The sequence below is a fragment of the Onychomys torridus genome, chromosome 2, assembly GCF_903995425.1.
Source record: "Onychomys torridus chromosome 2, mOncTor1.1, whole genome shotgun sequence".
In the NCBI taxonomy this organism is placed as follows: Eukaryota; Metazoa; Chordata; class Mammalia; order Rodentia; family Cricetidae; genus Onychomys; species Onychomys torridus.
Window position 1 is genome coordinate 119,857,479 of NC_050444.1, and position 25,120 is coordinate 119,882,598.

General features: G+C 43.7%; 1 protein-coding gene across 2 annotated transcripts in view; it reads right to left on the minus strand.

Moving 5' to 3' along the window:
* Slc35d1 (solute carrier family 35 member D1) overlaps positions 1-24,852 on the minus strand; it is a 46,708-nt gene extending 21,856 nt beyond the window's left edge. Inside the window, exons 1-8 of one of the 2 annotated variants that reach the window (XM_036178380.1) lie at positions 24,132-24,852; positions 23,502-23,535; positions 23,312-23,398; positions 22,592-22,659; positions 20,759-20,830; positions 19,919-19,987; positions 17,277-17,379; positions 13,882-13,974 (exon numbers count right to left, since the gene is read on the minus strand). In XM_036178380.1, coding sequence (XP_036034273.1) covers positions 13,882-13,974; positions 17,277-17,379; positions 19,919-19,987; positions 20,759-20,830; positions 22,592-22,659; positions 23,312-23,398; positions 23,502-23,535; positions 24,132-24,334 — 729 coding nt within the window. In that variant the 5' untranslated portion in view covers positions 24,335-24,852. The remainder of the gene's footprint in view (positions 1-13,881; positions 13,975-17,276; positions 17,380-19,918; positions 19,988-20,758; positions 20,831-22,591; positions 22,660-23,311; positions 23,399-23,501; positions 23,536-24,131) is intronic. The other variant, XM_036178381.1, reaches the window with a different exon arrangement.
* Positions 24,853-25,120: the final 268 nt, after the last annotated feature.

The following is a 25,120-nucleotide window of genomic DNA, read 5'->3' on the forward strand; positions in this document are numbered from 1 at the left end:
AGCAAATGTGAAGAACATTTCACCTTCTATCTCTGTGCCAACCTGCATCCAACTAAACTGCACAATACCAGGTTCTTCCTGTTCACAAAACACAAGATGCAGTTTCACCTCCGCGAGCCTGGACCTGGAATGCCCTCCCTGTCCACACTGACTTCTGTTCACTCACCAAGCTAAACTCAAGGCTCCTTCATGGGGCAGCAAGTGACAAAGCACTTCAGTGGGGCCTCAGTACTTCCCTCCCTGGCTCTTATCTCTCAACTGTCTTTCTCCACCACGTCTACAGACTGTGACCTACCACGGGAAGACCCACTTTTTACCTAATCATATTCCTAGCACAGCAGTTATTCACTTGTTCATGATTTTTTCTTTTTGAGGTATAGCATATAAAAATAAAAAACACCAATTTGAAGTAATAATAAAAACAATAATCAACAAATATAAAGTAATTATTATTACAGGAAAGATAAGGAAAATACTATACTCAACCCAAATGTCCCCTGTTCATCACAATCAAATATCTCCCTTATTCGAGTCCTGGAGACCTATAAAGTATTTCTGCTAGTGTAACAGGCCTGGCAGAAATAAAGATACTCTAAAGACACACATGTGTCTCTCAACCTGACTGTCAAGGACTAGTGAAACAATGGGTCCCAAAGAAATGGGAATTTCCCCAAGAATTTCATGCTGGAGCTGATTCCCAGCACCCACAAGGCAGCTCACAAGCATCTGTAACTCTAGTCCCCAGGGATCCAATGCTATCTTCTGGCTGTAGTTCAGTACCACAAGGACAGCTTTGCTGTCCAACAACTTCAGGTAGAGCATACACATAGTACAAACTCTTCTGAGTCTTCCTCCTTGCTATGGCAGAACACTGATTCATCCAGGTCCCGGGAACACTGTCATGCACTCACTTGTACAATCAGCAATAACAGTGTGGAAACCCAGAGAATATAACACAGTTTGCTGAACTCAATGGACTTCCATTTACACTGCTCCCCATAATTTATTCTTAAAAATAAACCTGCAATAATGAACCTCTGAGCAACATCTGTGGCCACACTTTCATTTATCTTATATCAAACCTGGGCCATATAATTGATGGTTCTTTTAGTGAGTTTATCTTTACTTTGTAAGAAACTGCCAAATTGTTTTCCAAATTAGCTATGCAAGTTTAGGTTCTCACTAGCACTGTTTGGGATTCTCATTGCTCTGCATTCTGACCCACTTAGAACTGTTTTGGGCCAATCTAACAAGCAGTAAGTGGTCTCTTGTAATCTTAATTTGTATTTCTCTATTGACTAACATGTGGGTATTTTTAAAATGTACTTACTTAATATTAGTGTTTCTTCTTTTATGAAACATCTGCCCAAATATTTTGCTCTGTGTGTGTGAGACATATACATGCCCGAGTGTATAGCTGTACAAGCCTGTATGTGTACATGCAGCCATACAGAGGCCAGAGCAAGACCTCAGATCTACACTCCCATTCTCCATCTTGTTCTCTCACGGAACCATGGAAGCTCCATTTTGGCTAGGATGCCTAGCCAGTGAGTTATACCTGTCTCCACCCTCTAATGTTGGGGTTATAGCAAACATAGCCTTGCCAGTTTTTTGTTTTGTTTGTTTTACTTTTTTTTTTTTTTTTTTAATCTGGATGGTGGGGATCCAAAGTCAGGTTCTTATGCTTGCAGAACAAGAACTCTTATCCATTGAGCCATCTCCCCAGCTCTTTCAAAAATTACATTTGCTTATTTTGGGGGAGGAGAATGCACATGCCATGTGTTAGAGGTCAGAGGAAAATTGAGCAAAGTTGGTTCCCTACTTCCACTATGTGGGTTCCAAAGATCGAACTCAGGTCATCGGGCTTGATGGTAAGTACCTTTACCCTCTAAGCCATCTCTCTGGCCCCTCTAAAATCTTGTCTTCCAATGACTGAGTTCTACACATGTTTTAGGTACATTCTTGGTAAATATCCTCAATTATACATAAGTCACACACATGAGCCTATGAGCCACCTGTGAGTGAAAAATAACTGGCGTCACGTCCCTGAGTTTCTTTTTAACTCTAAATGTGGGTGTGCAATTCTGACACCTTGGGAAACTATGCTAAGGATGGTTTATTCATGTTTGCCATTGATGAGAGTAAACTAAAACAGTCAAAGTGCTGCCTGATATGGGGGGGGTGCTTCTGCACAAATCACACTATTTGGCTCCCACAAGAATTGTGTAAGATGGGGAGGCATAGTCTTATTATCCCTAGAAGACAACACTAACAGCAGGTCAGAGAGCTAATATATAGGCCTGGGCTTGTATACTCTAAGCCTTAAGGCTCTCTTTATATGGAACACTAGAATTTATTCCAGTAATGAATATCCAAAAGGAGACGAACAATTCTCATGGGATCCCTGCCCCCTTCCCTAAGTACTTGGCTTGCTTCTGGAGAAAGTTAGTCAGCCTGCTGTATTCTGGCTTTAGCACAGGAATAGATCTTTGGCTGTAACTACTCAAGCAGCAGACACTTGAAAACACAGCTGCAGGATAAATATGACCCAACAGTCCCTACAACACACACAGGCCTCCAAACTCAGAAATGTCAAGCACACAATTATCCTTCAAGGAGGTGTGTGTCCTGCCCTACAGCCTAGTCATCCCATCTACACTGAGCAAGAGAGAAAACCAGAGTCTGTAAGAGACTGGAAAGGGAAGAAGCCCTAAGGTCTACTCTGCATTTCCTGCTGGTTTTAGAGTCAAAGCTTCCAACACAACCACTAAGATGATAAAATCCTCTTACTTCAAATGCAGGTTTTAAAAACAACAAATGAATCATGCATGCTTTGGGCCAGAATGCATGTAATCATTGGCTTTGCCCATATCAGCTCACCTCTCTCAAGCAAACCTGAACAAGGCCCCTCCAAACCACTTTATACTTTTGTTCACAAAAGATAATTCTTTAAGAGAAGCAAGCCAGCTCATATATTTTTACTTTTTTTTTTTTTTTTTCAGACAAGGTCTTACTATGCATCTCTGGCTGGCCTGGAACTCTATGTACACCAGGCTAGTCTTGAACTCACAGAGATCTGCCTTTCTCTGCTTCCCAAGTGTTGGGAATGTGCCACCACTCCCAGTTAACTTTTTACTTAATTTTAAAACGTAATTTGTAAACACTGCTTAATTTAGTCAAGGGGAATTCCCGGAAAAAAAAAAATCTGTGTCTACAATGGCTGATACACTGATTAGAACTGCAGTGACATAGAGAGGTTGGAATGTTGCAGGTCCAGAGGCTAACCACCTTATCGCAGGCTACCTTTAGGTCCCTGAACAGCCATTCCTTATCCACCTCTGTGTAGGAACTAACATCATGTGACTACTATATAAAAACATTTTGGAATCTATTAATGTAGCAGATCACTAGCATCCACCAACCCAAAAGCGAAGAGTATCATCAGATAGAATGTGAGGCCTGCAGACAAGCTTCCCCATCTTAATGTAACTGCCTCCCTGATGTATCCACCAATATATCTTAAACTTGCCTTGATTTGTGGCTTCTTTTGTTCTGTAAAACCATAAAACTTCATGACACTGCTTCCACAAGGAACACTGTACTTGGGGCAACATAAACATGTGTTCCTGGGCCACACAGTCACTAATATTTGGCTCTAGAATAAAGTACCTTTTCTTCACTTTATGGTAAGAGCTTGTTTTTGCAACAACAATCATCTAACCTGGTAAACTACATCCTTTGAGAAATGTCAACAGCCACAAAATCATAGAGATGCCTGCTGTTAACAGATGTTATCTCTCAAGTTCTCTTCAGAAACTCACAACTGTAATGAACATTACACAGCTAAACTGTCATGTGCTGTGTCAGCTTGTTAACTCTGGGAGCCTGCGAGGCCCTCCTATTCCAGACTCAAACACAGCAGTTCTCAACCTGGGGGCTGCAACCCCTTTGGGGGTCGAATGATCCTTTCACAAGGGTCACCTAAGACCATCAGAAAACAGATATTTACATTATGGTTCATAACAGCATCAAAATTACAGTTTTGAGGTGGCAATGACAATAATGTTATGGGTGGGGGTCACCACACATGCAGAACTGTATTAAAGGTCCCAGCATTAGGAAGGATGAGAGCCCCTCTCTAGCATGTTTGTTTCAAGTGAATCTAGGGCTTCTTGTCCAGAGACAGGCTGGCCTCTGACTCTGTAACCTGGGGAGGAGAGAACAATACAACAGCTAGAGTAAAAACACTATGTCCTTGCAAACAGCTAAGAGGTGAACATTTCCCACAGAGGTCACTACTGTCTATGACATAAAAAAATGTCTGCAATGGGAATAGGAAGCTCATCCATGGAGAATGCTCTGACTGGAAGCTCATCTGTGGAGTCCCTGACATGAAGACCACGGGGAGAGGGGCCATAACTAGGTAATAAAGATGGTGAACTTCCAAGATGGCTGGCTTCTTCCTCTCCAAGATGACTGACCCGGCAGCAAAGCCCCATGTAGTTTTTTCCTGCGAGTCTGGCCCTGTGGTGATGGACTGCTGGACCATTCAAGTCTGGATCAGGCCATGTTTCTGTCAAAGTTGTGGGCCTATCAGCCACCCTGTCTTTGTTCAAACTGACCAACCCTAAACTAAGAAAAAAAGATATCTCAGAGATCCTTAATAACTCCAGTCTCAAGAAAGATTTCTAAGTCCTGAGAACTCCCTCTGTTGCATAGAGGGCCTTTCTCTCTGTGAGCTTTGCTGTGTTTCTCCTCACCCCTAACAAACACCTTTCTTCACCCACTGATGCTAACTGCAGAGTCTGAGATTTCTCCCGTTGCTGCTAATTGCTGCGCTTGAGTTTTTCCTGCCTTTTAATTCTTCTTTAACTAGCAGAGAAAATGAATCCAATCAAGACCCTAGTCAGTAACACATCCCAGGAGAAAAGCTCAATCAGGACTCCAGCTGCCTGCCTCAATTTCCCCAGTCAATTTCTGCGGGACTCCATGAGGCTAGGCCAACCGTTTCTGGGGGACATTGTGAGCATCTGATTCCGTGTTTTGCTGTCTGTTGCTTCTTCTATCTGCTACTCACTATTTGTCCGTTTACTCCTGCTGCCATACTTTGTAACTTCACTCATTCAGAACTAAAAGCACTCCTATAACAGATATTCTCCAGACAGGAGGGAACAAATACTAACTCTGCTCCATCCGCATTCTGAAATTCTTTTCCTTTTTTGTTTACAGTCTTGACCTAAATGGAGGTCCCCTAGGGTGAAATTTCTCAGACCACTTGTTGGAGTGACTCTCCCCCACTGTATTAACATATACTAGCAGGAAAACAACATACCCCTTTTTCTCCTTTCTATCTCTATATGGCAACTCTTACAAGTTAAAACTAGTTCAGGCTGGAGAGTACCTCAATGCAGAACACATGCCTAGCAACTGTGAGACCACAGGTTCAACCCCCAGTACCACCACCCATCAAAAGAGCAGGAACTCTATTTCTTACTTTGCAATTATCTTTCTGTGAGGCCATGAAAAAGTCATGTGACTTCTGTGGGCCTCAACTGTATTACAGAGGTAGAGAAAAGTTCACTCTAGCTGCCTTTTGAGAGGACCTACTGAGAGAAGGAAATATTTACAGAATGTAGTCAGAGATATTACTCTCTTGTGCATCTACCACAGTTCTCTCTCAGTGGTCAGTTGGTATGCAAACCTTTGTAATTCCTAAAATAGGAAAGACAGAAGGCACGGTGACTATGGACTTGGTCGATTCTGAGGTGTTTTAAACAAAACAAAACTTCTTCCTCTAGAGAAAACTCCTGTAAAGAGCATTCTGAAGAGGGTGGCCAGCCTGGCCAAGCTGTGTGTGGCACAGAACAGACTGGGAACTGGGTCAAAGGCCTGCAGGCTCCAATCTGCTTAGTGGTGTCTGTGATCACAGATTACACAAACTGCTTCCTTATGTTTCCTTTTGTTTTGGAGGAAGTTCCTAGTTCTACAGGTGCTGGTGGTACAGCGCATGGCCTCGGGCCATTCAGAACACAGGGACCAGGAATATCACACACTAATCAAAAGGCAAAGGGCAAACAAACTAGCTACTTCTGAAAATCAGGTGTACTTGGTTAGAACAAGATTTCTGGTTAAATAAAAATATTTGAAAATCTTTGTTCTTTACTGCTTAGGTTAATTAAACTGGTTACTGGGGGTGGGGGGGAAAGCGTCTATGAAGGCCGCACTCATGAACTCACTGCAACATGATTTCCTGCACAAGGTCAAGGCAACAAGAGCAGTCACTATTCCAGCAAGCAGCACTAATTTAAGAGAGAGAGGGGAAGAGGGGGACACGGCAGTGAAAGGGGGCATGCTCAGGAGTGTCCATGGAGAAGGAGAGTGGGATAGAAATGATCAACATACATTGTAAACATTATGAAACTGTCACACAATAAATAACCCATATAAATAAGCATTTTACATGTAAGCAAGAACTGTGAGAATGATACCATTGCACTTTGAAAACTACTGAGAAGAGAGCTCCAGGCCTTACCCAGAAGTAAACTGCCAGGGAATTCCTCGCCAAGACAGAAGGATGATGGTAGTACAGATGATCTCCACAGTTCTCTCCTGATCTCAGGAAAGTTAGGCGGAGGGCAGTGCCCCAGGCTACCCACCTACTCCACAGCACACTCTAACATCTGCCACAACCTCTCTCCCTCTGCTCCTGCTCCTGGCTTACATGGGAAATTAGAGCCCAGACTGGTTCACTACTTCCTCTCTGCCCTCGGGGCTCTGTACCTGTACACATACATGTGGTAGCAAAACATATCCCACCTTACCTACGGAGTCACGCTCCTAGTTTAGAAGGCACCACGTCAAAGAGAAGAACAGCTAAAGAATATGCAAGCTGAGAAAGAACCATCCATATGTATGTAAAGACTTTCTGATCCAACACACTTGTTTTACAAGGAGAACACCAAAGCCTAGAAATAAGAGATCTGTCTCTCTGAGGAGGAAATACTACAGCGTCTCAAAAAAAAAAAAAAAAAGAAAGAAAGAAAGAAAGGAAGGAAGGAAGGAAGAAAGAAAGGAAGAAAGGAAGAAAGAAAGAAATCAACCTGTGTGGTCCACAGAGAGATCCTAAAGAAACTCAGTAACTCAAACAGGCTACGTGGGGAGCCTGAAAGGCTCCATTACTTAGTAATGAAGTAATAGTTAGTAATTACTTAGACCTGGACAGCAACTTTTCCTTGAACTCCTCTGAGCCAGGCCACGCAAGCGGCAACATAATGAAGACACCATACGATGACAGGCTACAACAGTGGCCTTGTGAGGTCCACAGCAGGGTCTGTTTTTCCACAGGTACCTGAGGACACCCAGCGGCGTGCTGCCAGGAAGCCACGCCCAAGCCTTGCCACTTTCAATGCTGGTTTTGAGCTGCTGCGTTCCTCTTGGTGGCAGCAGCTCAGGGCAGAAACGTTTGCTCCAGAAAATCACTAGTCAAATAGTACCCATTCTATTTTTACCCATGTTACTGGATTTCTTTTTAATAACAGGAAGACGATTTCTATATAACACACAGGGTCTCATATAGTCCAGGCTGGTCTCAAATTCGGTATATGGCCAAGGATAGTCTTGAACTAGTGATCCTCCTGCTTCCACAATGGCTAGCCTTTGGGGCTTTTGGTTGGTTGGCTGTCTGGCTGTCTCATTTTGAGACAGTCTCACACTGCAGGCCTCAAATTCAGGCCCATCCTCCTGCCTCAGCCTCCCAAATTCTGAGATTACAGGTGCAAACCAAGTCTTGATATGTTTTGGTTTTAGTTGTTTTGTTTTTTAAGAGTATTTTGTAAGATGCATCTTTTCCAAAACTAAGTGCTAAGTATATTGGTCCTTTCCTTTCTAGCAATCCCAAGATTTTGCAAATAAGGAGAAAGGAGAAGGGAGGGGAGGAACAGAGCCACACACAAAGGAATCTGATTTCAGCCCCTGTACTATGTGCTCCCTGGGATGAGTTTTCGGTTGGATCTTGTCTTGTAAATATACAGAACTTTAGGGTGTCAGAGCCTCCAAATCTTACTTAAATTCTATGCCCACAGCATCACCAGCTGTGTCCACTCCTGCCTCTCTAGGAATTGACCTTCACAGCCCTCTCCCTAGATTGCTAGTGAAAAAATAAGTCCCCCTGCCTGATCCGACTTTGTGTCAGTTTGCTTCCTGGTCTTATTACTGAAAAAACAAACAAAATAAAAACAATTTGGTTTGTCCCACCTGCCCTAGTTATTTTTAAATTTAAGATGCATCGCAGAATACTTTCTTTTTCTTATGGTCCAATCTATAAAGTATAGTTTTTAAGTACTTTTGTATGGTTCCACAATAGAAAAAAATATACTTACCCTCTTCCTACACACATGCACTAAAAAAGAGGTTTTGGTTACTTCATTGGTTTCTATTTTTCCAGAGTTTCTTTATTTAAATAGCCCAAGAAAATGTGACCATCCCTGTAGTGTGTGGCTCTGGGGTCTAGTGGCGAGAGCAGTGTATCAGCCCTGACCGCACACCAGCTGTGCGAGCAGAGCCTAGTGTCCACGCCAACGTGCCTTTTGCTCCAGCAGGGTCCCACCTAGTGACTCACTCACATGTGACAAAGCAGAGAGAGGACTTATACACAGGCAGGCAATGTTAACAGAGGGACCAGAGGCTGTCAGTCGTCTGCATTTTTCAAATTAAAGTCAAACTCTTCTGACTTCTGCCTGCCTACAGAAGGAACTCCAAATGCCTGCGTCTAGATCGAAGCCTAAGTTAGACGTGAGCTGGAAGGAGGACGGTGGGGTGAGCAACAGCACTGGTCTTAGAACAGAGACCTGGGTCCTTTTCGGCACCAGTTTCCGTGTGCAGGAAAAGCAAAGCTTCCCCAGGTCTCTGGCTTCTCAGCCGTCCATCTTCTAGGCTTGGATCTGCTCCTGCAGCCATCCTGGGCTCACTGTGAGTTCTACCTGGACAGAACCTTCAGGCCCCTCCTCCACCTCAGGAAGGGCCCACCTCACCTTTCCTGGTTTTTACTACTTCAGACAGTGTTAAGCTCCTCAAGGCTCAGAATCTGCTTTTGCTTATGCCTAGATTACTCTCCAAAGACATATAAACTATTTCTCAGTCCATTTATTTCAGAGTCTGCTCAGATGAGATTTTTCCCCCTAACCATCTTTTTCAAAATAGCACTTTCTCATACTGATTTCTCTTCACAGCTCTACTACATGATTCCTGTACAAACTGTCTCACCTACTGGAATCAACGCTTCATTTCAGCAGGTACGTGGTCTTTCTTTTCACAACAGCAACTGGCACATAAGCACTTAATCGTCATAGAACAAAATGCTATGGCTGTGAGCAAATAAGGGCCTAGACATGGTGCAGACTCTGCTCTGGTCTCACTCTTTCAGCGGCACTGAGGTGCTTCCTGCACTGTCCTGGAAGGTCCTATGTGGAAGTCCCAAACCGGCCAGAAATACAGTAGGTGCAGCAAATGGCTGTGGGAGACACATGCAGCCAGGCACATAAGCCAGGGCTCTGCAGGCATCAGAGAAGTTCTAATCTAGATACCACCACTGTACATCCTTGAGAAGCCCCCTAACTTCTGTAAAACGTGTAACAACCCTCCTCAGAGTATTTAACAAGGATCAAGGAAAATCATTCATGAAGCATCTTGTCAGGTACAACAAATTATTCCTTACAGGTAAAGTATGACTTCCAGCCAGAAGGCTCAAACTGTTTATTTGCCAACAGCCTTAAAGATAAAGTGTCATACACATGAAGCATCAATTCTATAGAAAGTAGACACATATATACACATTTATTCTCACACACACACACACACACACACACACACACACACACACACACAGAAAGTACGCACACAAAAGACACAAACTAACAATGAGCCCAACTTACTAAACACCTGAAATCTGCCACATACCCCAGACTTTATCATGGACCCCTTGAAACAAGCCTTCAGACAAGTGTGATTGACAGTGTGACAGTCAATGTCCTGTAATATGCTTTGGGTCCTAAGGATGCCTTAGGTCGTCATCTTGGCTCCACCTAACAATCACTGTTCTAAGTCACTGCTCTGAGTCATGTCCCTAAAACAAGCCTCCAAACAGGTTAGCATTTCTTGTTGTATACGGTGGGCAAGAAAACCAAGAACCAGCCAGGTGTGGTGTTACACAACCACAACCCCAGTACTAAGAGGTACAGTTCAAGGGCAGCCTGATGTTCCCACCAAGGTCTAGGCCATCCAGGCCTGCAGATGAGAAGGGAGGTGGCTGTTGAGGGAGGAAGGCTAAGAACAAGGAACTGGCTTTACCGGAATAATAAACACCGCCGTTTCAGCTCAACCAATCCCTCCTAACCTGAACACAGATGAGACTTTCTGACAGGCATGCACTTTAGTACTAAATCCTACACGACCTCAGATTCATACTGCCTGTGTAGTAAAAGTTAAGCTAGATTTCTTACACATCTTTAAGAGACGCTAACACAGAACTCTCCTAACACAGGAAAGATGCCCCGAAATAAAGTGAAGTAGTGACTTGTCTCAAAGACACATGGGAATTTAAGAACACAAAGTTAGGATCACACCCGAAGCTTCAAATTTAATTCATACCACAACACCATTACTTACATCATACAAGTTCTTATTTAATTTACAGGAAATAAACTAAAGATACATGGGGAAAAAAATCTATCTTAACCCCAACAAAAAGACATAATTGACCTACTTCCATTCCAAGATTCCCCCAAACAATTCTCCCTGAGAACCTATACCAGTGTATAGTTCTGACATTAGTGGGTCTGCTCCCCAGAAAGACTACATGCTCCTCAAAGGGAAGAATATCAGTGAGTTCATCCTCTTTACTCTTGTTATCCGAGTCCAACATAGTGAGACAGGTAACACTTACCTATATGACAATATTGACAACAAGAAGGGCAAGGAAGCAGAGGGAGTTATAGAAAACAGCATCACCAGTGTCTATCTGTACCCCAATAAATGTTTAATAAGAGCTGTATTAATTAATAGCAAAAGTGAAACTAAACAAACATGTGAAATGCAAAGCACAACAGGATATGACTACAAAACAGTGAGTTCTACTTTTATACCACCTTTACCATCCCAATTTGAAAATCTTCAGGTGAACTGATACTCATCAAAACCAGTGTTCTAAAATATATTCTCTTGACCTGTATCTGACAGTGTCATTAGAAAACAATAAAACAGTAAAAAGATACAAATGTACCATCCTGACTAAAGACACAAGAGAAGAGGAAAACAAATCTTCATCTGTAGGCCTGGATGGCCTAGACCTTGGTGGGAACATGGGGTTGTGGTTGTATAACACCACACCTGGCTGGTTCTTGGTTTTCTTGTCCACCATCCTATTGTATGTGGTAAATTAACTTTTCACACTATGAATAAACATGCTTAGCCGTACTGGAACATTCAAACTACATGTGAACTACTGAATTACGATCTATTTGGGTTTCTTTCTTTCTGGTTATTTTCCCCCTTGTTTTTGAGACAGGATTCCTGCCTGCTCTGGAAATGGCTCTATAGACCAGGCTGGCCTCGAACTCAGAGATTTGCCTGCCTCTGCCTCCTGAATCCTGGGATTAAAGTGCTACTGAACTTTGAAATATGCACAAATTATGTTATTACTTCTTTCTATACAAATTGTCATCATTTTGGAATGAAGACATACCTCCTTTGGCTAATAGTTCCAAGTAGCTACAAGATACTTGTCAACACCTGATGAAAACTTCATCTCTTAGTGTACACAAATGTGTTAATCCTTACAGCTGTCTCAAGTACACATTGGCCTGGAGACTTGGAGCCATCTGTCCTGTTCTGAGGGACAAGTTACCATCTATTACACCTTTGTTCTAAATCTCAAGCATAAAAGCTGCTTCAGTCAGAGTCTACTAGAAGGACCAGATCTCTACAGACCATGGCCTTCAGAAGGAGTCTTATCTCCCAACAGTGTGACCTTAGGCAAATTTTTTAACGTCCTGAACTGCTTCCCACATTAACAAAATAGGAATAACTTTAGCTTCCTATAGCTATTAAGAAAGCTAGATTGTATTTCATGTACGTGACCAGCACACAATAAAGATTTAGGAAATGTTAGTTTTTCATCCCATTTTCTTCAAAGTCACAGAATAATTATTTAACATCATTAGTAAAGCACTAGTAATTTCTACTTTAAAGCCATGTTTAGGCTTGCTAGTAGTCAGGCCATAGTCCATTACAACATCTATTCCTATATGCAGAATCACTTGAGATAGCTCTTGAAAAGATTAGTCTGGAGCTGGAGAGATGGCTCAGAGGTTAAGAGCACTGACTGCTCTTCCAGAGGTCCTGAGTTCAATTCCCAGCAACCACATGGCGGTTCACAACCATCTGTATTGAGATCTGGTGCCCTCTTATGGTGTGCAGGCATACATGCAGGCAGAACATAGTATAGATTATAAATAAAATCTTAAAAAAAAAAAAAAAGGTTAGTCTTGAAAAAAAAAAAGAGCAAAACAAAAAGCTTCATACGTTGCCAAAATTCTGTCTCAGCTTCAAGAATTTATGAGTAGTTTAATTTCAAAACCTTCTGTTCAAGTTCTCATTGATACATGGTCTGCTGCCCTAAGAAAGCATAACCAACATATTTATTCTGAAGCTCAGGTTCAAGAGACAGAACCTTGGGGCAGATATCATTGGCAGAATTTTGCATTTCTGTTTGGTTTGCAAAACTGTGTGATTTCTAACAATATAATACCAGTTGTTCTATAAATATGGGCATATTCTACAGAAAAATTCTCTAGGATTGATTTTGCTATTCCATTCTGGATTTATTTAAGTAAATTTTTTGCATCAAATTGGTAAACTACTATGTAAATTGCTATTGATCTGGTCAAGGCCCCATGGATGCTAAGCCCCTCCTAATGGTGATGGGAACCACGGTGGGATTTAAGCAAAGAAAATGCCTGTCAAAGAAACAGAACTCGAGAGTCTCCAAGAGTTTTAATACTTCAGAATGTTTTGGTTTTCAGGGATAGTCTGCTTCCATTCCTCTTTTACAGATTAATAAATGTGAAAATTCCTCCCTCCAAGCCTCAGGGAATACATGGAAGAGAGCTGGATCTAAGAGCCAGCAGGTGGGGAGGAAGGCTGGGAAGCACTTCTGGACATATGGCCATGGTGATGCTCAACACACAGCAGCTGGGGTCACCCACACACATCTGCACCTATATACCAGCCTTTCAACAGTCCATCCTGGATGAGGGAGGAGTTTAAAAGGTCTCACCTCTTCCCGAGTACCCACTGGCAGTTACCAGCTCCAGGAAGGAGGGCAGCAGTGTAGAAGTGTAGCCATAGGTAAGTACCCAATAAATAACCCCTAACCCATGCTCCTGCAAGCACACCTAATTATTCTCAGTGGAACATGAACACACACACACACACACACACACACACACACACACACACACACGCACAGCAGGAGGGGATCTTGTTGGAAAGAAGGGGTTAGTCAGGAATGGGAGGGGATAACTGAGGATCAGGGGAAGGTGTACGTGATCAAAACACATTATACATGTACAAAATCAATCAATCAACAGTGTTTTTAATGTAAACTTTTCTTCCTTTCTCCTGGCACAGAGACCTATTCTGAGCCATTTTAATATTTACAATGTTTATGCCAAGAAGGCAGGTTAGCATGACATCAGCAGACTAAGGATCTAAAGAGTAAATTCTCAGTTTGTGGTCACTTAATAAGCACATCTCTTTCTAACAACCCAAAAGTCTAACTTTTGATCATAAACAGTAAATAAATAACCCATAATTACAAAGTCCTACCTTTTGTGCATCTCCTGTGAAATATGCAATGGCCAGGGTAGGAAGAATCATGAACAGTGCATTGTAATAGAGCAGACCGTACTTTCCCAGCTCCTAGGTAGTAAACAATTAGTTATTTCAGCTGGTTCTAACAGCTAAGTATTTTTAAATATACATAGATTACTAGCACAATTACATAGGTATATTATGCTGGATGGTTTTTAAAGTTAAAAAGTGTCTTAATTTAAATAATCACATTCAAGTCCAAAATGCAGGCCCAGGTCTTTCTGTCTTAGGACTCAAGTTGACTGGCCCATGGTTATAAGCAGGCCTGAAGTTACAATTCTGATTTACTATAAACCAGTGTGATCATACTGGCCCTAGGTTAAACCAAATAGTGGATAAGTTATAACTGTAAGTATCACCGGAAAGCTGTGCCTCTTGGTGTAGTACCTGGAAAAGAGCAACAGTGAGACCACACCTTAGACAACAGGTGCCCGTGACCCAGAACATGAACTAGCCCGGAGCAGAGGGTGTGCAGGATGCACAAACACAGATACACCAACCACGTAACTGACAAGTGACAACACAAATGTCCACACCCTTCATCGCTCCCTTCACATTCTAATGATTTTGAATGTCATTCTCCCTTAGAACACTGCAAGTGTATCAGCTGTCTGAACTACCCAGTACAGGCCGGCCTTGAACTCACAAGTGTCTTGGTTCAGCCTCCTGAGTGCTCAGGTTTCAATGCTTCTAACACACCCAGATTCCAAAAGTTTTGTTTTGTTTTTTGAGACAGAGTCTCATATATCTCAGGCTGGTTTCTGTTGTGGGATATTTTGATACTCTCAAGACTGCCAATAAAGTTTAGTTTGAATCAGAGGATAGAGCTAGCTTCTAGCTGACCAAAATTAGCCATAGAGGTTTTGGAGGCCCGAGGACATATAGAGAGACGCAGGAAGTAATAAGGTAACGCTTAGAAAGATTCTTGGCCCTTTTGGATGGAGGAAGGAAAGAGAGAGAAGGTCACTGGTCACTTCTCATCACTTCTCTTATCATTCAGGTTCTTTCTCCGATATCTGACTCCAGAGTTTTTATTGATAAAGAATAATTAGATAAACACTTCAGGCTTCAAACTCACTATACAGCTAAGGGCAAGGCTGAACACTTGACTGTTTTGCCGCCAATTCTAGAGTTCTGGGACTCGAGCTCATACGGTACTAGGGAATTAAACAAAGGGTTTCGTGCATATTGAGCAAGCAATACTAAGCTACATTAGGAATGATAGCGCATGCCTTTATTTCTAGCATGCAAGAGGCCAAGACACACAGACCTCTGTGAGTTCAAAACCAGACTATATAGCAAGTTCTAGACCAACCAGGGTTGCGTAGTGAGACCATGTCTCAAAATTAATTAAGTAATTTAAAAACTCATCTCCAAAGAAATCAACTTAGCTATACCCCAGACCCATAGAGGTTGGTTTGTTTGTTTTTGGTTTTTCAAGACAGGGTTTCTCTGTGTAGCCCTAGCTGTCCTGGAACTCACCTTGTAGACCAAGCTGGCCTTGAACTCACAGAGATCCACCTGCCTCTGCCTCCTGAGAGCTGGGATTAAAGGTGCACACCACCACTGGCCAGCAGCTTTAGAGTTTTAATACAAGTAAATCTAAAGCCATTTCTAAGTGTGAAACTGAAGAGCTCTCTTCTAAGACAAAAATATTCTGAAACCTTTATTTTCTCCTATGTTCTGGAATGTATTCTAGACTGTGCTGTCCAAAATAGTAGTCACTAGCCATATGAAGCTAATTCAATTATAATTACACAAAACCATTAATTTAGTTTCTCACCTCTACCAGTCACTTTTCCCATTCCCAGAAGTCATGTCTCTAATAAGAGCAGAGACGATTTCCACCATCACAGAGGGCTGCTGGGCAGCATGGCTTCGGAGAGCCAAAGCCGCTGGCTCACGGCAGTACTGCCTTAGTATCTACTTTGTAAAACAGCAAAGGAGCTAACGGTAAAATCAGGGTGAGGCCAAATTGCTATTCTCTGTCTTCTTTTTTAAAAAGGATGAAACATTGTTACTAGTAACTCCAACTAAAATGTAATCACGCCGACACACAGAAATCAGAGTAGGTAAGCAGAGGAGGAAAAGCAGGCATTTTAAAGGAAGTGTTAGCCATAAATCTGTAGGGTCTTCAGTGGAGGAAAGAAAAAAACAGTTCTGAGGAAACCCACAGGGACAAGCCACATAATCTATACTCTTCTGGGGGAAAGGCAAAATCATGGTCAATAGGAAATCACCTCAAAACTAGAACAACCAGGAATCCAGCAGGATCACCATTATCGAGTGGGACATCTGCTTTTGCTTGTCATCTGAACTCCAGAAAGTACTGGAAGTAATTTTCGGAAATACTATACAGACAAGGAAGCAAGTGGATGAAGCCATCTTACGAAGATAAAATATGAGCAGGAACACACATCGGTTACAAGCTTCAGTTATGAGATAAACATCTATCAGCTGCTCAGGAAAAATGAGGGTGATATCTGAGATGAATATCGATGTAAGTCCTCACAAGGCTCATTACAAAATTAAGGACAACCCTTTCACTAAGAGCTCTATGACAGAAAAAGCTGAAGTCCAGACAGCTGTTTTCTTACGTAACTTAACCTTACAATGCAGCCAACAAAACAGGGCTCAAATACTGAATGCGTCTATATGTAAAGTAGGTAAGGACCAAGCAGACAGTATTGTGGAAAGCCCCTGTGTGCACACTGCCAATGGAAGACAAAGAGCTGAGTACACCTGAGGTCTGCCCCAGGGATGCAGTGCTCTCTGAGAGCAAGCCCAGGGCGCCCTGGCATTCAAAGGCATCCTTGTTCCATAGCCTCTTCCAGCACTCACTTCCTTCTGAACTGCCCAGACCTCCCTGTGTTTCTTTTAGGCCCTCACCAAGTCTTCTAGAACACAGCCACAATCATGAAGACACTTTTCTCTGTGGACACTTCTTATTTCTCCTGCCTCATTCTAAGTCAATATTCACACACTTTCTTCTAGAAAAGCCAGCATCACAACCTAATTTAATTTAAAGAGATTTCAACATCTTTCTTTCTCCTTTTCCTTTCTTTCTTTTCTTTTCTTTTCTTTTTTTTTTTAAGATAGTGTTTCACTTTGTAGCCCTGGCTAGCCTCATTATGCAGCCTAGGCAGGCTTTGAACATGGGGCTATCCACCTCTCTCAGAGATTACAGGCCTGGGCCACAGTGCCTGGCAAACATAAATTTATTATATTAGCATGAACATATATACACATTACCTTCAGAGAGCTCCTATGTCCTTCCCCAACCCTCCGAAGTATGTTTCTTTATCCCACATCAGTGAGTATCGATGAAAAAGCTGTAGAGTTCTACTTACCTTCGAATCTAACTTTTGTTTCACATATGCACCATTTGCTGCTGTCAGGACATCATTGATCAAAATGAAAACATATCCTTCCAGATCAAATGCCAAGTCAGAGCTGCAGAACATAAGCAACACTATAGATCACCTTAAAAAATATGCAGTTAATTTTAAACAGGTCTGGCCTAAAGTACTTACAGCAACAGGTTCTTGTCTAGGCAGACCTTATGCATTTTACCAGCTACTAGCATTACCTAAGGCCTGGCCACATTTGGCAATTTTATGAGAAACATCCGTGCTTACACATGTCACCACAAAGAGTCAATCATATAGCCAGCCATCGTGGCACACATCTGTCCTGCCAGCACTTAGGAGGCTCTAGCAGAAGGGTCACGAGCTAAGGTCAGTGTGGGCTATAGGTCGAGCTCCAAGACAACCTGGACTACACAGTTAAGACCCACTTCAGAACAAACAACAGTGTCTGTCTGTCTCTCTGTCTGTCTGTCTGTCTGTCTGTCTGTCTCTCTCTCTCTCACACACACACACACACACACACACACACACACACACACACACTAATCATTTTGGTTCATTGTATACTGCTCTAAAGCCAAAGTCAGACAACAAGCAAGCAAACATCATCACCCAATCTATAAAAGCAGAAGGCATTGGTTTCAAAGACAGGAAGTCAAAGGATGGAGCTGTGAACAAGCCGTTTTTGTTTTTTGTTTTTTGTTTTTTTCCCAAAGATTCACATCCAAGATAGGACTAACTTTGGGTGGAATTTCTGAGCTATGGATGATAATTCTGGTATCAAAGCACGAAAGTATACAAGCAAGTCCTGAGAACTTAAGTGCTTCAACTGCTTGATGAAGCAACAAGGGGTAACTAGTGAGATCAACAGAACAGAGTTCCTGCACTTTAGTAGAGTGATTCTCACGAGAACTCAGGAATGAAAATCTGACAGTCTACCTACCTGCAGTGTGTTCTGACACCCTCAAGTCCTCTGGCTCTGTAAAGACACTACACACTTGTGGCTGAACTAGGAAAGGAAATCCTCCAGCTCACTGCAGCGTCAGGCCAAAGCGAGATGCAAGGAGGCCCTGCTGTTCAGTACGATTCTGGCTCTCACTGACGCCAAGGAAATACTTTAGAATACACAGAGTTTAGTGTGGCACCTCTAAGAAAGGTATGTGGTTATTACTGCACTTTTCAAAAAGAAGCAAGGCAGTCAGAGGGAAAAGGACTCAGCTCCACCCTCCAGTAACCAGTGACACTGCCCTCTTTTTTTGTTTTTTCCCTAAGAATGGCTCACCTGTTACGGGCACTTGCCACCAAGTCTGATAATCTGAGCCCTACTCCCGGGACCCTCACGGTGAAAGGAAAGAACAAGCTGTCCTCTGACCTCCGTACACGCACTCTGTGGCACATGTGCACACACGCAAAATAAATGCAATAAAAAAAATATGTTTTTAAAAAGAGTGGGATTTCGGCCAGGCAGTGGTGGCGCACACCTTTAATCCCAGCACTCGGGAGATAGAGCCAGGCGGATCTCTGTGAGTTGGAGGCCAGCCTGGGCTACAGAGTAAGTTTCAGGAAAGGCACAAAGCTACATAGAGAAACCCTGTCTCAAAAAAAAAGGGGGGAGGGGAGAGTATTTCGCTTGGAGATGTAATGTAAGATCAAATTAGATGTCGACACCCCCACCACATACACTTACACCACAGGCATATGACAAAAGCATATCTAACGAGATGAAGAAGCACAATGCGCTCCCAAAGGGAACCAGATTGGTAGCAATAGCAAATCTACCTACACACCCCAAGCGGGGGACCACGCCTAGGTTCCGAGATACCCTTTCAATGGGTATGTATGTATTTTCCCCATGCCTACCTACCTTCCCTCCTGCCTGTCTGCATCTGTATACAATATGTCATCATCAAAGTAGGGTACTTCGTATTTTTCTCATCTTTTTTTTTTTTTTTTTTTTTTTGCCAGAGCTGAGGACCGAACCCAGGGCCTTGTGCTTGCTAGGCAAGCACTCTACCACTGAGCTAAATCCCCAACCTTGTGCCTTCCTCTATATATTTTAGAACTAAAACTTTTTTAAAAAATTGGAAAAGCTTCAGCAATGTAATGGACATTTGTGATACATCCTCGGAAAGGCCAAAGAGGCAATGCTTCTTTTCCTTTTCCAAAAAGGGAAAGAGATTCATTGCTCTTTGCCTCGTCTCACAGAAGGGCTGATACTACTTTCTTTAACAGCATGCAAAGTGAAAGGATTAACATGGTATAAAATCACAGACCTGATTTCACACAGACTTGGCTTAGCCTTGAGAGTTACAGAAGAGTTCCTTCTACTATATAACAGGGCCACCATGTCTCTCAGATGGAAAAGAATACATAAATGTGTCCATGCCGAATATACTGTGCGGCATGGGGTGTGGTATGTGCCTAGCAAGCAGAAGACAGGATCAAATCCTAAATCACATATATTGACTTTAGGAATCCTCCAAATCTCCATTTCTCTAGCTTTGATCTAGTACCGCCCAAAGACTTAACATTGGAAGTCTTTTGAGTAATTTTCAAAGATGTTCAAGATTTAATAGTAATAACTATTGATAATTAATAACAGGCTCTATAGGCCCACATCTTACCTGGCAGCTATAAATGCTCCGATAATCATTGCAAATACAGTCATCTTAATACCCCAGGAGAAAGTCTTCCTACAAAATAATTTAAAATAGACACACATGTGACTTCATCCATTGTAGACTCATTTTGCACCAATGACAAAACAAAGGGGTGTTTTCCTCAAAACCCCAACACTGTCACATTCCGGATAGTTCCAAGGAACTAGGTATTTCACAAGTGGGGTAAAAACTCCTTTGTTACAGAAATAACTATACTCAGTTCTCTCTTAATCATCTGTTTATTATCACTGAGTTGGAATTTTTATGTCAAAGTTTCTTTTAAGTAGAAAAAGGTCACACACATTTGCAGTAAGAGTAGCCAAGACATGAACACTATTTAAAATCTATACCTAAGATTCTGACCTTGCTTTGCCCAATGGTAGCAACAGACAAAAGAATTTCAGACGGCACATTCCATGATCGGGTAGTTTTCTAACTGTGGTCTGTAACCTTCCCAACTACATTAATTCTGATAGCAAGGTAATCAGCCTGTTTAAGCTTTCAAAATTTAAAGTAGAAGCGAGACAGATAATTTAATATTTTACATATGCTGGATATCTTTTCAAGGTGTTTAAAAGTATTTAAAGAATAAACATATGGGGCCGGAGAGATGGCTCTTGAGTTAAAATCCTTAGCACCCACATTAGGCTGCTCACAACTGCCTGTAACTTCAGCTGTGGGGAACACAACGCTTTCACCTGGTCTCAAACAACCACACAAAGGCAAACATCCCCACAAACACATGCACATAAATAACAACATCAGTCTTACAAACAAGGAGAATATATTACAAATAAAGCTCACTTGAGTAGAGCTCCTTCAGCAAACATTGTAAACAGAATGGAGAACCGCCTCAGAACTGTAAACATGGGCAAGCTGGAAAAGAAAAGCAAGCAGGTAAAATAAAGCTTCAAAGTGTGTAATTGTAAACCATAATTCTACAAATCGGTAGTTTTACACAACGCTAATCTCTTTCCACTGTATGCAAGTTCCATGCTGATCAACCTCATTTGCCTGGAGAAGTATTTTTTATTTAAAAGCCTTTAAAATATTAACTACAAGATGGTAAAGCCATGCATCTATTATCACAGGCTAATCATATATGCTTTTAAGTTTTACTCTGATAATTATGCAAATAGCCTGACTCCAGCCACATTAGTCTTTAATATTTCTTTCTTCTTCACTGGACTAACTTCTCTTCTTACTCTCTAGACCACTAAGAAAATGTCTATGAAAATCTTACCCATGAAGCACTGTTTTTATGGACATTCCTCTAAATTCTTAGAGCAGTTTGCTTGCATTAATCAAACATCTGGCCTCTTACAATGTAAGAATTTCTGAATATATTTCTCTCTAAAATGCTTCCTACTTGTCTGCCAATCAAAGGCAGAGTGTGAATGCATAGATGACAATGGATTGTTTAAAAAAGCCCATTTTATTTAAGTAGCACTTTGCTGTAGGCCGGTATCTCCTCCCAAGTGGGTAATGAGATGGAAAAGGATTCCCTCCCTCCCCGTGACAGATCTGACTTCCTAGGAACTCTCCCCAGAGTTATTCTGGTCATTCTCTCAGGGTTCTCGGTTTAAAAAGAACCAGAAAGGAGAATACAAAAACTTCTTTGCCTCTGATCCTCATAGATCTCCATACCGTTTTTGTGTTAAGATTTTATTTCTAATTTTACATACATAAGTGTGCGTATGCGCACGCCCACGGTGTCTGAAGAGGCCAGAAGAGAGGCTGCCTGGTGTGAATGCTGGGAACTGAAGCCCGGTCCTCTGGAAGAGCAGCCAGTGTTCTGAACCACGGAGCCATCTCTCCAGCACCCCTCCATACTGTTTACAATCATTTACTATGTCTGGGCTTCATCTGGCTCATGTAGGTGTCTGCTAAACTATTTCCCACTGTGTATTTACCACACACACACACACCACCGCAAAGTCAGAAGCTAAGACCTAGGAGGTGAGCGGGTACCATGTAGCATTGCCACGGAGTACAGCTACTGCTCCTTTCTAAAAGTGAATGGCTCTCCAGTTACACAGTCAGGGTGGACGTAATAATCATGCTTATGTCAAGATTCCATCAGACTTAAGTCACTTTGTGTTAAAAGGAAACCTGTGGAAATTCTTATGTCCAACATCTGATTTTCTGTGTGGAACACATCTAAAACACACAGTGTTTAGGAACTGCATTACAGAAGTAAAAATCTAAACCACACATGAGGGCAGCATTCTGGAGGCTGAGGCAAGAGGAGTACCACAAGTTCAAGGCCAGTCTGGGTTACATGGTATGTTCCAGGTCATCCATGGCTACAAAGTAAGACCCTACCAGGAATATATATATATTCCTATAAGCCTGGCATAAATCTTTCACCCAGCAGTTCTACAAAAATAAGAAAATCTACTGCACCCCCAACAATATTTGAACACTTCTAACATAAAAGTGAGAAGGCAAGCAAAGCAAAATTCATCCCTTAGCTTCGAATAAACAACTTCGAAGCCAAAACTTTGGTCCAATTTTCATTATTTTATAGTGGGAGCTTCCTGATGTTTTTGTTGTCAACTCCCCCCTCCCCGCATCAATCATGGTGTTTAAGATTACATTATTTTAACCCCACTGGAAAAATAAAGTTATCCATACTTCAGTTTCTTTGTGCTGAACAGTCCGGTGATTTGGTTCCCAAAATATAGTAGAGGTAGTGGAAAGGTCTGGAAAAGTGAAAAGGGTAACAAATCTCAGTAAGAAAGGCCGTGACAACAAAGTCCTTTCAAACAGAAACAGCTCTGTTTATGTAGTCAAATTCTTTCCACTTGAAACATAAGATTAGCTCTCATGAACAGTGCTGACCCCCATGAAACACCCAAACAACATTAACTATCCTCTGATACACAACACTGCTGAGGGAAAGGGGGAGAAAGGAGGTGGCAGGAAGAAAGGACACAGAAATATAAACATGATCAACCACGTGAGGCAGAAACATCACTTATTGAAAATATGATACTGTGTGAGCCTGAGACTCCCCTGTCCACAGAACGAGAGGAAGCATTTAGTTCTCACGTCTCACAGACGCATAGGGAAGAATATGAAAACATCCTGGCTAAAGTGGATAGCTCTGTTACCAGAAACTCCTTAATCAAAGCAGAAGGATTTTCTATCTTCATTCTCAAGAGATGCCGGCACTTCTCTGGCTTGCACTGTTTGTTACCTGTGTTCTTTAGCTCTGCTATCTACCCTCGTGGAGCGGGGCTGGGGCTGGACTACGGTTTTTAAATATGCAAGGCGCTGATTTTTTTTTTTTCCTTAAGCCACAGAATGGCTCCTTTTTATAAAAATAAAGTATTCCTTCTTTCTCACTTTTACCTTTCGAGGTACATTTCTGTCAAAGTCAGGAAACTTCACTACCCTGAGTGCCTTTCCCACCCAGAGAACTGCTACGGTGGCCACCATCTGCAAACAGAACACACACAGATGCACTGTTCTGCATATAAAGACACACACAGAAGTTCTGACAACACCGACCACGGAATGCCCAGGATTCCTTCCAACTAACCTGGCCAAGTCCAACACATAGCGAGGACGGAAATCTACCAAAAAAAGGGGGGGGGGGGGGGAGAAAAGGAAAGGGGTTGAGAACGGCCAGAAAGCCCTCAAGGTATAGTGAATTCAACTTCCACACTGACAACCTTAAAATGCATTTTGATTCAACCCACACCAACGCCTGCCCCTCATCCAGAAATAAAGTCTTGGATTTTGTAGCCTAGGGCGGCCACTTGTCTCATCTTGTACCGTTTTACAGTTTGCCTCGGCGTCCTGCAACTGATTTTTTTTTCCCCCAGAAAGTTAAGGCGGAGAGTCAACGGTTTTAAATCTTTTAAATGAATCTGGGGGTGGGAAACACACGCACACACCACAAACTTCTGCCCCGGAGTCCCAGTGACAGTGGCGACGGCGGGCGCGTGGGCGTGCAGCCACGCTGGTCCCCAGGTTGTCAGCCGCGCGGGTCGCCAGTCCCCGGACACGGGCCTCGCTGCGTCCCACCTCCCCTACCCCCGCCCCCAGCCCCCAGCCGCCGCCGCAGCCGCCACTGCAGGGAGTGCGGCCGAGGGGCATCGCGGGGTGGGCTCGAACCCCCGTCCCCGCCCGCCGCGTCTCCGCCGCCGCCGCCCGCCTGCCCGGCCACCTGTAGTTGGTGAGCACGCTCTTGTTGACCACCACGATGAGGAAGGAGCTCACGCCGTAGAAGCCGGCGGCCAGCAGCTTCAGGAAGACCGTCAGCGTTTCGGCCGGCGCCATCCCCAGCTCCTCCTCATCGCTGTGTGTGGAGGATTTCGCGGGGGCTTCTCCTTTAACCGGAGCATGCTGACGTCTGTGGACTTCCGCCATGGCGGCGGCGGCGGCGGCGGCGCGGGCCTGCGAGCTCGCCCGGCGGCCGGGCGGCGGGGGTCTGGGCCTGGCGGTGCGGGGCGCGGACGGAGGAGCGCGGGCCTGGCGGTGCAGGGGCCTCGGAGGAGCGCGGGCCTGGCGGTGCGGGAGCGCGGGCCCGGCGGTGCGGGGCGCGGGCCCTGAGAGCCGGGGCTCCTCGGTGCGGGCCTAGCGTGGCGGCGGAGGCTCCTGGGGGACCCGGCGGCTCGCGGCAGGGCTGCGTGGGTTGTGCTGGCCACAGCTCCCCGCACTGCCGCCGCCCGTCCCCGCCCAGGGGTTGGGACACTGGGGTTCACACCCTCGGGGACTTTGCCCTGGCATGGTGCCTCCCGGGGTCAGGGAAAGGCCGCGCTTGGCTTCGGCGGAGCTGGTGCTGGAGAGGACCTGGGGACCCGGCGGGAGCGGGCAGGGACTCCGGGAGCAGCCGGGACACCACCCCGGGACCACTGAGCCCGGGCGGCGGAGCACAGTGCTGCGCGCCTGCGCACGAGTGTGCGCTGGGTTCCCCCACCACCACCACCCGCCCCCGCTGCGGGGAGCCAGCGGCTGTGCGGGAGCCGCGGCTGCTGGGCCGGGAGGTCCCTCTGCTCTGTCCCTCTGCTCTCTTAACGCGTGAAGTGATGCCCGGTCGCATCCTCAGGTCCCTGGAATGCGCATTTTGGGCTGTCGAGAGCTGCAGGGGGGTCGAAGTTCACAAAAAAATATCAAGTGTGGTTCAATAGTAAACGAAGATTTCATTCTGCAGAA